At 49.0% G+C, this 13,075-nt stretch overlaps 1 protein-coding gene across 1 annotated transcript in view; it reads right to left on the reverse strand.

Annotated features, from left to right (window-relative positions):
• Positions 1-13,075, reverse strand: part of CDYL2 (chromodomain Y like 2) — a 159,244-nt gene that overhangs the window by 44,864 nt on the left and 101,305 nt on the right. The window contains exon 2 of the mRNA XM_065925077.1: positions 10,669-11,257. Coding sequence (XP_065781149.1) covers positions 10,669-11,257 — 589 coding nt within the window. The remainder of the gene's footprint in view (positions 1-10,668; positions 11,258-13,075) is intronic.

Consider the following 13,075-nt stretch of genomic DNA (forward strand, 5'->3'; position numbering starts at 1 on the left):
GACGGGAAACTGGACAAGGCAAGGCTGAGGTCATGCCCTAAAGTTTCCACCAAGTGCCTGAGAAGGTGTGGCCGAGACGGGGACCACCCCCCAAAGCCTTTACAGCTCAGGACTCCCAGGTGCCTGGGACCATGGAGAGTGGCCCGGCCCAGCTGTGGACGCCAGAGCATGGGGGGAGCCCAGAACCGAGTCAGAACTGCAGGAGGCCACCTGAGACTGGGCATCTGGGCTGAGTGCACTGGGATGGGTGCTGGGCTGGGCAGCCAGAAGTGGACGCATGACTGCAGCGGAGGGTGGTCACAATTCCCTTCTTCTCTTTTACTGCTGACATATAAGCCAGAAGGAGATTTTGCTATTTCGGTCTTTTCTGGCAGTTCATTCATAATACAGGATCAGAAAGTCATCAGGAAACCCTCAATCAGAAAAGTAGGATCAGTCCTTCCTTTCATGACCCCCCTCCCCCAAATCAACTGGTCCTGTAATTATAGCTAGGGTTGGGTCCCCGAGCATCCCGGCATCTCCTGCCCTGGCTCCGCCGGCCTTCAGAAGTCTCCCTGAGTCTTCCCCTCAACACAAGCCCACCTTCTCCCCAGCCTGCCACCCCTCTGTATGAGTCTATCTTCTCCCCAGGTTCAAAGACAACAGCAGACAAGCCCAAAGACTCAATGAACATGTGCAGAAAAGACTCGGCCTCAGTGATGAGGTAAGAAATGCAAATCAGAGAGACACTGAAGTTCCTCTTTTTTGTTCCCACAAATAATGCTGACAAGACAAGGGCAAAACTAAAAATCATTACCTCGTTGGTTACTTTGTTTGCTGGGGAGAGGGGCAAAATCACCAGTACAATCTTAGAATAAATGCCTCTGGGAATTTATTCTAAGAAAACAATTCAGAAATAAAGCAAGGCAAAACCAAAGAAGTTTTCAGTTCAGTTGCTCAGTCATGTCTGACTCTTTGCAACTCCATGGAAGTTTAGACCCAACCTGTGTCTGACGACAGGACACTAGATCAAATGTACATTTTCTTATATATATAATGGCATTACTAAAATTATAAACATGAAGACCTGCCCAATATGGAAATAGGCATATGCTATGTTGAATAGAAAAATCAAGATGCAAATGTTGTCATACAAAATGTTTTCCATACACACAGACACAAATATATACACATGGATGTCTGCATGCGTGCACAGACAAGACATGAGCAGAACAGGCTTTTTCCCACTGTGTGATTAGGGTCTGGGAAGAAAGTTAGATATCACACAGCAAGACAGTATGAGAAAGTAGTTTTAAAAAGCCCTGAATCTCAAAAGTAAGAAGCTGGGTCAGGGGACTTCCCTGTAGTCCAGTGACTAAGATCACACACTCCAATGCAGGGGTCCCTGGTTCAGTCCGCGGTCAGGGAACTAGATCCCACATGCTATAACTAAGAGTTCACAGGCCGCAATTAAAAGACTCCGTGCCCTGCAACTAAAAAGCAAAGCAGCCAAATAAATAAATGTTTTTTAAAAAAAAAGCAAAAAGCAGGGGTCAGAATTCTGACTCTGGCATGTTACCTTCTGGGGAGTCCTAACTTCCTAAAGGGTCAGTTTCCTCACCTGTAAACTAGAGATGAAAAAGACAACCTGCTTCACAGAGTTGTCAGGATTGGCTGAACTATCACATGGACAATCCTTAGCGCAACACCCAACTCACAGCAAGGACATCTTAAGTATCTGTTATTGATGCTGCTGCTGTTATCGTCATCACTAGTAAGGCTCCAGCCTTTGGAGGGCTTGAGTCAGCTCCTCTACAATAAACGCGGATGTGAGATGTTCCATGTGGAGAGGCGTCGTGGAATTTGGAAAGTGCCTCCTTTCCTGTGGGAGCCGCAGCTGGCCTTCCATCTCTAAAATCAATAAGGAAACTTAAGCCGAGACCAATGTCCACCAGTTGTTCACAAGTCCACACCAGGCAGATGATTCCATTTATACGTATTGTCTAATCCAGAGGACAAAAGTCATGCTTCCTTGTTACCAGCTGGCTTCTGCCCATACAGGAATATAAACCCACGTGTCTCGACTGTCTTCCCTCTAGACTTTCCTATGTGCGAGTGGTCTGCTGGATAATGCACCCCCAAAGATGTCCCCATCCTCATGCCCAGAACCCTGGGATACGTGACTTGATGTCGCCAAAGGAACTTTGTCAGAGGAGACAGTCCTAGATCACACCGGACAGAGCCGATATCACCACAAGGGTCCTTATGAGAGAGAGGTGGGAGAGGCAGAGAAGGAGACGTGACAGCAGAAGCAGAGGTCAGAGAGATGCGGGGCCATGAGCCAAGGAAGGCGGGCAACCTCTGGAAACTGAAGAAGACAAGGAAACTGATCCTCCCGGAGAGCCCCCTAGGAACACAGCCCTGCCACCTCACTGTAGACTTCGGACGTCCAGGACTCCAAGAGTGTAAATGTGTGTTGCTTTAAACCACCCAGAGTGTTACAGCAGCTGCAGGAAAATCACACGGGCTGTTGACCCACTAAGATCACCTGGATTTCACAGGTGGGATCTGGGGTCTGGGAGTCACACTGTGGCTGCACTGCAGCTGCACCTCCTGCCGCACCGGGACATGCCTGAGAGGCACGCTTTAGCCTCAGTTTCCTGGGGCGGGAAAGGGGGATGTCCCTGGAGACAGCACTCAGGGCTCCCAGGCACATGGTCAGCACTGGCCATTTGTTATTATTTACATACTATAAAATTCACCCATCCAAAGTATACAATTTAGTGATTCCTAAGTTTACTTGCAGAGTTGCACAACCATCACTACAATCGAATTTGAGAACATGTGGATCACCCCCAAAAGAAGCCCTGTACCCATCAGCAGGCATTTCCCCTTCCTTTCATTCCCCCAACCTCTGGCAACCACGAATTAGCTTTCTGTCTCTATAGATTTGCCTGTTCTGGACCTATCAAGTAGAGAGTCCTACAGTAAGTGGTCTTCTGTGACTGGCTTCTTTCACTCAGCATCATGTTCTCAAGAATTATCCACATTGTAGCCTGTGTCAGCACTTCATTCCCTTTTATGACTGAATAACATTTCACTGTCTGAATATAAAAAGTTTTGTTTACCCTTTCATCAGCTGATGGACACTGTTAACTTTCATTTTCTGCCAATTCTTCTAGCCCTGAAATGAACTTTGATAATTAAGGGAATTCCCTAGAAGAGCTGTGAGTATATATGCGTGTGTGTTTTACTATAAAGAATAGAGGTTTAAAAAAAAAAAGACATAAATGAACTTATGTATAAAACAGAAACAGACTTACAGAGTTCAAAGACAAATTTACAGCTACCAAAGGGGAAATGTGGAGGGAAGGAATAAATCAGGAGCCTGGGATTAACGTACACACACTACTAAATATAAAAGAGATAACCAACAAGAACCTACTATATAGCACACGGAACTCTATTCAACATTCGGTAACAACCTATGTGGGAAAAGGACATGAAAAAGAATGAATATGTGCTTACATATTACTGAATTACTTTGTTGTATACCTGATACTAACACAATATGGCAAATCAACCATACTCCAATAAGTTTTTTAAAAAAAAATTAAGCCTAGCGGAAAATCCTTGTGTGGGACTGACAATTCCATCCCCCTGGAATGCTGAGCCAGCATCTTCGGAACCACAGACCATGTCTCGTAGGAAGGCCCAGGGATGCTGCCCAGAACACTGCCCTAGGACCCTGCAGAAGCTTGCTGGTTTGAACCTAAATCCCTGTAATGCCTTTTCATAAAAACGGGTCGCAGACCTCTGAGGGCTTCAGCATTGCCAGACGTGGCACTAAGGCCCCACCCAGCCCCTCCCACTGGCACTCCGGGTCTCCACCCCTCCGAGCCTCAGTTTCCCCATCTATAAGCATGGCTGATCATAGCTAAGCTTGTTATGTTGCTATGTTGTCCAGTTGCTAAGTCAGGGAGCCAATGAGGAGATTAAATGACACTCATCAAACACAAACGGTGAGGCTTCTGCTACTGCAGAGCCCGGCACTGCATCATGAGGATGGTCTTTGTAGGGCCAGTTGGGGGATGGGTGGAGCTGGAGCCCTGGTCCCTGGGGGTCCACCCAGTGAGGGGGGGGGGGGGGACTAGCTTTTCACCAACATCTGCAAACCGAATTTTATCACCGTTTTGAGACTCTTTGCAGACAAGGTACCCCTCACAGCTTGTGCCTGGCGGAGCGGCGGGGGACTTCCACTCCCCACCCCACCCTCTTTGGTTCACCACTGGTAAATAGGACTTGGAAACAATTCCTAAGGACTCTTTTTTTGAGGTGGTTGAGAGAGGAAAACAATATCTGAGCTGGCAGTGAAAGTGATTAGTTGATTTCCAAGTCTTGACAGTGGTCAAGATTCCATCGGTCTCCTCTGGATGCCAAAATCAAATCCGGGATTGGGGAGCCAACCGGGAGAGTCAATTTCCCCCTTGGATCTGCCATGGGTCAAGCTGACAGTCAGATTTTCCATCACAGTCAGGCACTTTCCACTCAGAGGCAGTGGCCAAGTTGGACGGGTCTGCACACATTACCCATAAAAGGGTTTTAAGTTCATTCATTCGCAAAAGTCGCTCACTTGCCACGCTTTGAAAGACAAAATGTAGGAACCCCTTAGGCTCTGGTGGCTGCCATACGTCTGGAAAATGACCCACTCTTGTGAAAACAACAAGGCTGGTCGAAGTCTGTTGGCCTGGGAGTGGGTGTCTGTAGTGTGTTAAAGGAACAGCTGTGCCCAGGACAATGGATACCTGACTTCACAAGAGGCCAGTGTGTAGGACACCCTCTTCAGACTTCCTGTGATTCACCGAGATGGCTCGGGGCCACTGCCTCTGACACCCGGGACCTCTTCCGGGGACGAGCTGGGCACCTCCAGAAGCAGTGGTGATTCTAAAGGTCATGAACTGGGGTTGAGTTCAGGACAAGGAGTGAGGACTTTCTGGAACAGTCACAATTTTGAGGAAGTATGAGGGAACCGTAACAAGCCTGGGGTGGGGGGCGTTATTCAGGACTTTTATCATTATATCCTTAAGTGAGACTGGCCTCTAAGTGTCCTTGTTCCTCCCTTCCTTGTCTGGTTTGGAAATCCAGGTTATGCCGGCCTCATCAAAAAAGCCGGGTGTTTCGTCTTTTTCTGTTTTCTCTGCAACCATTCGGGTATGAGAGAGATGCTTCTGTTCTAGAATACTTGGTAGACTTGCCTGTAAAACCACCCGAGTCCTGTGTGCCTTCTCTCTTTTTGTGAGGGAAGTGGAACGACTGCTTTAATACTGGAATTTAAAAGTCATTGCCCTTATTCAGGTTTTCTAGTCATCTGTGAGCCTGTTTGCTTAAGCTTTTTTTTAGAAATTAACCACTTTCCCGGGTTTGAAATGGAAAGTTGTTGCTGTTGTCCTTTAGTCACTAAATCGTGTCTGATTCTTTGTGACCCCCATGCACTGTAGCCCATCACGCTCCTCTGTTTATGGCTTTCTCAGGCAAGAACACTGGAGTGGGTTGCCATTTCCTTCTCCAGCGGATCTTCCCAACTCAGCGATCAAACCCACGTCTGAGGTATTGGCCAGTGGACTCTTCACAGCTGAACTACCAGGGAAGCCCTTCAAATTGAATGGCACATAGTTAACCTCAGTTTCTTGGGCTTAGAAGGATTACATCCATCCATCAATAAGCAACAAGGATGAGTCCAAGTGGCTTCTGCCCTACCAACATTCCAGGGCCCCCCAGTCAGGGAGTATTTTTATCAGCCATCAGGAACTGCCTTGTGCTGCCTGGGAGCCAGTTAAGTAGTGATCTAGGGACTAGCTCTGGAGTCGGCCTGCTTGGATTTCTCTCCTAGTGCCAACCTGAGCACTTATAACCTCAGTCTCCTCCTCTGAAAAACGGGTAGAATAACAACAGCTGCCGCTTAGGGATGCTGTGAGGACCACAGAAAGGACTTCGTACACTCCAAGGCCTGACAGGGAAGTTCCCAAACAATAAGCCTTTCGACTTAACAACTTTGTTTCACAAACTTTCACCTTATGAATTCTCATGAAGGCAAACTCAAGGTCCAGAGCAAAAGTGCTTGAGCTCTCCCGGGTACCACCAGCAGGCGTTTCCAGCCATCTCTGTGCTTACTCATCCAGACCAGTGGTTCTGAAAGCAGGGTCCCTGAGCCAGCCACAGCATCTGTGAACTTTCTAGAAATGCAGAGTCTCAGGCTGTCTGCCACAGCGGCTAAGTCAGTAGGGGTAGGCGCCTTAATTGTGTTTTAACACACCCTTCAGTGGACTCTGATGCCGGCTCCACATCTGAGAACCCAAGGTTCTTGAAAGTCATCGGGCATTTCCCCTGTTCGTATTTCCTTCTGAAGTGCTTTTAAAGCACAGTTACTCCACGAGGATCAATAAAAGGAAAGACGATAATCATGGTGAGAGAGTGAGACAGATAAACAAACACGATAGAAGTGAAAGCTGAGATAATTTTACAAGATCAATGGAGAAGAGACGGCAAATGTTGTGCGTTTGTGTGGGATGACTCATTCAGTGATGGGAACAGTTCTGAAAACACTGAATCAGGCAGCGTCTGGGACGCAGCGCCTGTGCTCCAGAAGACAGTCATCCGGACGCGAGGACGGTGATCCCCAAAGTCAGAGAAACGTGAACACGGGGCCACGGGGCAGCGTCGACAGCGAAAACTCATTGGCTTCACTGAAATTCGGGGAACACTGGGCATCTGTGTGCTGTGCTTGGGGCTCAGAGTTGGCTCTGAGTCAGGAATGTGTCCACAGGTTAAAGGTTCATCTGAACCTGTCAAGTATTAATGCTTTGGACTTCCCTGGTGGCTTAGGTGGTAAAGAATCTGCCTGCAATGCAGGAGACTGGGGTTCAATCCTGGGTCAGAAAGATCCCCTGGAAAAGGGGATTGCTACCCACTCCAGTATTCCTGCCTGGAAAAGCCTGGCAAGGAGGAGAAGCCTGGTAGGCTACAGTCCATGGGGTCTCAGAGAATCAGACACAATTGATGCTTTGGCTTATTTTGATGAAACTATGCTAACCAATTCTGGACCAGACTACAGGGGGAGTTCACTAATTTAACAGCTTTTCTGTATGGATGAAACAGGTTTGTTTTAGGAAAAAAGAGAGAGAAAAAGAAAGAGAGAGATGCCTGGTAGAGAGTGTATGAGCAAGAAGGAGAAGTTATTTCAGGTTTTAAACCTTTAAAGAACTAAATCACATTCCTACTTACAAGCTTAAAATTCAAGGAGTAATTCTGGATCTACCAACAAAGGACGTGGACTATGAACCATTCATCACTACAACCAAACGCTTCCATGAGAACTGCTGTATACACCATGGCTGTGGAAATTCAGCATTTAAAAGACACAATCCACACTCCGCCCCCTGAGATTCATTGATGGGCATAGAGACCATTTTTAACAAGCTCCCGAAGGGACACTGAGGCAGATGGTATCTGGACCACAGAGCCATTTGTCATTACGGGAAAAGAATCAGAAGCAAAAGCTGTCCTGGGCCCCTGCATGCACTTCACAAACATTGCTGGGGAAAAATGCTGTCTGAAACCAAAGCACCACCCGCTGGAGCCCCAATTTAGCACTTGTTCCCACAGCTCAGATCGGGGAAGTCAGCAGTAAATGAGTAACGTGTTACATAAGTTGCTTTTCTGTATGCAGAACCTTAATTCACCAAAGAGAAGTTGAAATCATATAAAAAGCAACAGCCCTCCCCCAAAACAAATGCTGAGAAAGCGTGGCCAGGATCTCCCCATCTTCTGCCAGGCAAATATGAGGCCCCTCTGTGCTGAAAACCCTGCTGCCTCCCCTTTGTGTCCCTGGGGTCCTGGGTCAGTGGTGGAGGTGGTCAGAGAAGGCGGGACTGGGGCAGAGGGGGCAGAAGAACATTCAGGGTCCACATGGGCATGAACACTGGCTGCACCAAGGCATCCCTCCAGCTGAAAACATAAGTGGAATCACGCTTTGCTTGACTATACTTCTGACCCCTGGCTGGAAAGTTCTGGAACCACACAGCCTCCTGTCTCGGGTCTTCTCCAAGAACTCCAAACCTCGCATTTTCTCTCTCTCTCTCTGGCAAGGATTCTCAGTCTTTTCCTCTTCCTAGTTACTCCAAGACCTGGATATGATGCTATCTCTAACTAGAGTGTTACAGGCTGACCAGGGCTTGGGCATTTATCACCCCAGGGACCACAGAAGACGTCAACCCAGGTACAGAAAGGCACACCATCCATGTAAGAAATGTGCTATTCCTACCAGTGCATCAGCCTCAGGAGTCTTCTCAACAATGACTTAGAGACACCCAGTTTCAACTTACTGGAGAGCAGGCTCTAAGTTTCAAAAGGCACAGTCCTCACCTATGTTTTCATTCCTTACCTCCAAGCACCTAGCATAGTGACCAACTCTTGCGAAGAACAGAAAAAAAGTACTGCATTGATTTAAATTGACAGCTGATGTGAATCGTAACTGCCACCGCATTTTGCCACAGAGCAGGTCCCCAAAATGCAGGAGAGCCACCAGGAGGTGCTTGTTAAAGAACCACCTTCTGGGCTCCACCCCAGACTTAGGAAATCAGACTCTAAGGGACCTGCCTTTTAACAAAGTGCCAGGGAATCTTACACACATGAATTTGAGGACCACCACCTTAGCCTTATGAGAACCTTAAGGACACCAATATAGGATGTGATTAAGCCAAAGGACCCTTTGGGAACACTCAGAACCAAACAAGAGAAAGGCAAGTGACTTCCTCTTCTCTGTGCAGGCGTGGGCCCGAGTGGAGTACAGAATGTTCAACACTGGGAATAAATAAGGCCAAGCTGAGATCAGAAACAAGAAAGGTCCGGAGAGGCACTCAGCATCAACAAGGCCACCAGTAAGGCCGGCAGGCCTGTCCTCCTCTGGCTCCCCCAGTGGCGGGGTACCGTGCCCCATCCTGAATCAGGTGGTATCGACCAGACCCAAGGACGGAGTGCTCACAGCTGGCAGCCACGCCGCCTCTGGAAAGCGGTGCTGAAGGAGAAGCAAGGCTTCATCACAACCGCCACAGGCCTAGCTTCCCTCCACCCTGCGGTCTGGCCGGAGTCCGCACACGGCCCTCCCTGACGCTGCCCCCTCAACCCCGCTCTCAGAGCTGCCCTTCCTGAGCAGGGCGGCGGGGGCGGGGGGTGCTGCTACCAGCCAAGGCGCCGGCAGTCACCGCCAAGCCCCTGGGCCTCCATCCGAGGAGCCGCCCAAGCTCCCCTGCCCGAGACGGGGAATCCCTCCGCTCCTGGCGACTGTCACGGGAACGTCAAACACCGGTGTTTGTGCCAGGCCTCGTTCACACGAGCCCACTCCTCCCCGAGAGATGGATTTTTTAAAACAAACAGCTTTTCCATATGCTAGCAGGCAGAGTCATGTCAGCATCAGGGATCCCCAGACGGAAACGTGAGTCAATCTGGGGCAGAGACTGCTAAATCAATCCTGTTTGGGTGAAATTCCTCTCTCTGGAGAAAAAGAGACCTCGGAAGCTGGGATTGCTCGGATTCCCCCCTGGGAGAGTTCCCTGAGGACGCTCTCCCCAGCCGGGCACACCCTGAGCGCCCTGAACTCTGACATCACTATGCCCATCACGTGCCTTGTCACCCCATCCTTCCGGGAACTCTCCCAGCCCGCCCCACCTGCCTCCTGACACCCTATGCCCACATGCACTCTGGTTCCACCTGGGGCATTGGAGGGCCCTACTGTGTTGGATGCGGGTTGTCCACACCCGTGCAGAGATTTCCTGACATCCCAAGGCTTGGAGTACTGGCGGCTAAAGAGAAAAATTCACCACATGGATACACGGGTATCTGAGAAAAGAAGGAAAATAGGTAACAGGTGCAGACAGCTCACCTGGAAGACCTGGCCACTGAGGCCTCAGTCAGGAAACCATCTGACTACTGAGGGAATGCCAGATTCGAGAGCTTGAAATACCTGGGTCACCGTCTCCTCTTTCCCCAGTTGTGCCTGTGAGGCCTTGGTCAGAGGGAGGGGGGATTCTGGCATCTCTGCTGGGCGACTTGCAGAGGGGACAAGAAGGCACAAAGAAAAAGAAGGAGCCGAGGGTGGGGTCCAGGCAGCCTCTGGGACCCAATGCAGACAGGGGGCTGATCATGAGTGTTAGCGAGAGTTGGGGGGGCAGGAAGCTCCAGCATAAGGGCCAGTTTGGGGAATCCCAAGTCCAAACTGTGTCTGAGAAGGAGACCCCGGCCCAGACACACCCCTCTGGGCTATGACGCTGGGTTCATGACGAGATTGAAAGCAAGGGCCCTGGAAGGTGTGTGAGCCCCAGAGAGACACTGGCCTCCGGGGACATGAATCTCAGGTTCTGGGGGTTAAGGACTCTGAGCTGCCCTCAAGGCAGGGCCTCCAGAGCGGTTACCGTGGCCTCGGGTATCCCCGAGGGCAGCCGGGGATGCTGGACCTGGGACCAGCCTTGACAAGAGCGTCAGTGGCTTGGCCTCCCCCACCTACATAGGCGTCCGAGGCCATTGTGGGCAAGGGATTGAGCCCGCAGGGCCCCAGGTGAGAGAGCCAGGGCAGGGGTCCTGTGTCTCCCCAGGCTGCCTGCAAAGCCCCATCTGAGAGGAGGAGTAGCCACGTACCCAGCCCATTCTCCGCCAGCGCCGCGGGGCTCCCGTCACAGTCGCCCAGGTCCTGCTCGCCCACGTCGTTCAGATCCAGGTCAGGCTGGTGGGACCCGTCTCCAAAGGGCCTCTCGTCCTTCTCGGAGCCGGCGTCCCCATTCTCCATGCCGTTCTGCGCCTTTTTCAGCGGCATGATCTGCAGGCCACTGGGGGTAGTCCTGTAAGACACCGTCTTGGCGGCCCGGTCCCCGCCGGCGGGGGGCTTGGCCGAATAGCCTTTCTTGGGCTTGGACAAGGAAGGGTTGATCCGCTTCCGTTTGTGGGAAGTCCCTTTGCTCTTGCCGGCGTCCGAGGGCCTGTGGGGGAGCTTCTCGACCGAGGGTCCTCGGCCGTCCCGCAGGAGCTTGGCGGCGCCGGACTGCTTCCCCGACTTGAGCCTCTTGTCCTTGGCCAGGTGCAGCCCGTTGAACTCATCGATGAACTCCTCACAGTGGAGCAGGTGGTGCTCGGGCTCCCAAGTGTCCTCCGTGCTCCCGTAGCCTTTCCACCTGATCAGGTACTCCCATTTCCCCTTTTTGTTCTTCCTCTTGTCTACAATCCTTTCGACCTGGGAAGTGGGAGGAGAATCAGGAAAGAGAGAGAGAAGAAAAAAAAAAATCAAATCATTGCCAGGTCACAGGAACAACATAAGGATAGAGGTGTCCGTCCCGGCTAGGGGCGCCAGGAGGCAGGACGCTAACCCTCCCAGGAGCCTTCAAGAACGCTGGTTTATTTTAGGAGATCGCTGAAAGGAACCAAAGGCACACAGTGGTTGTTTCCCATGACAACTGCATGACACCACGCCTGGCTGGTTGCCTCTACCTCTCCATCCAAGGCTTACTCTTTTTCTTTTTTAAAGATTGGGTGTGAACCATTTTAAAAATCTTCATTGAATTTGTTACAATACTGCTTCTGTTTTATGTTTTGATTTTTTTGGCCCTGGGACATGTGGGATCTCAACTCCCAGGCAGGGATCGAACCTGCACCCCCTGAATTGGAAGGCAAAGTCTTAACCACTGGACCACCTGGGAAGTCCCCAAGGCTTACCCTAGCTCAAAATTGTATTGTGAGCATTCATAGAAGGTCATTATTCTTTTCGTGGCACAAAAGTGGAATCAGACTTTTAAAGACCGATGTGGTGTGGGTTTTCCACCCAGTCTGCTAATGTGTCCTTGCTTATCATAATACTAATGATTAGTAATGTTAGCTGGGCATGTATGAGGCAGACGCTACTAACTGTTGGGCATTGGCTCTTTCATTTCATTTCTCCGGACAATAACCCAATGTTGTAGGTATTCCTCCTATCCCCACTTTACAGAGAGGAAAATGGGGCTGAGAGATTAAGTCAGTCAACTAAGTTCCAAGCTGGTAAGAGCAGAACTGGGATATGAACCACTCTCAGCCCAGATTTACTTTCTTATTCACTAGGCCATACCAAATTTCTCAACTATAAAAATCTTCCACATTGACCAAAACTGCCTGGAATCAGTGACGCTCAATGTCCCCCTAGTTGGCTCCCCGAGCTGCAAGATAACAGGTGCAACTGCCAAGCAGGGTGACATTATGTACCTTGCATAACCCCCCAGAATGTACATTATGACTGCTCCATTTGATAGATGAGGAATTAAGTACGAGGCAACTGGCCTACAATGCAGGGCTAGGGATGGTGGAGGTAGGATGTGAACGTAGGTCTGGTTTTCAAGTCATGTACTATCTACGTACCCTCCAAAGGTAAGAGAATCTCTCCTGTCTTCAAGCACTATCATGGGAAAACACACTTAGAAAATGCCAGTCCCAAGGCTAATAACCGGTGAATGAGGTGAACGGTATACGAGGGTTTATTTATTATTCTCTCAACTTTACTATGTTTGAAACTTTTTAACTAAAAAAAAAAGAAGAAAAGAAAATTTCCATTGCTCTACCAAAAAAGAGCTAAATTTCAAAGGAAAAGTAAACTATTACATTCGAATGTTTATTATATTTCAATGTCAACGTAATTTTCTAGGATGGAACTTTGACCCAATGAAAGTAATAAGTGAGGGATATGCTCTCGAAACTCATAGGAAAAAAACCCAACAATATGAGAGGGGAAAAGTGGTTACACTTAGAGCTGGTAACTGTTAAAGATGGGTAATAGGTAAATGTGGGTTCATTTTCAACTGTTTATGTTTGCATATTAGAACTTTTATGTTTAAATTTTTCCATAATAAGAAGTGAAAATTTCTGAAAAGTGAGATTGTCTTCCAATATCTGGGTATAACAGAAGCTATGCAAAATAATTAAACGATTTTTATTGCTTTGCACTTAATAAATATCTTAATAGCTAGACCATATTGCCTCTTTATAATACTGCTTCTTCATAGACAATTTAAATTGTTTCCTTAAT

Source organism: Muntiacus reevesi, chromosome 2 (assembly GCF_963930625.1).
Source record: "Muntiacus reevesi chromosome 2, mMunRee1.1, whole genome shotgun sequence".
In the NCBI taxonomy this organism is placed as follows: Eukaryota; Metazoa; Chordata; class Mammalia; order Artiodactyla; family Cervidae; genus Muntiacus; species Muntiacus reevesi.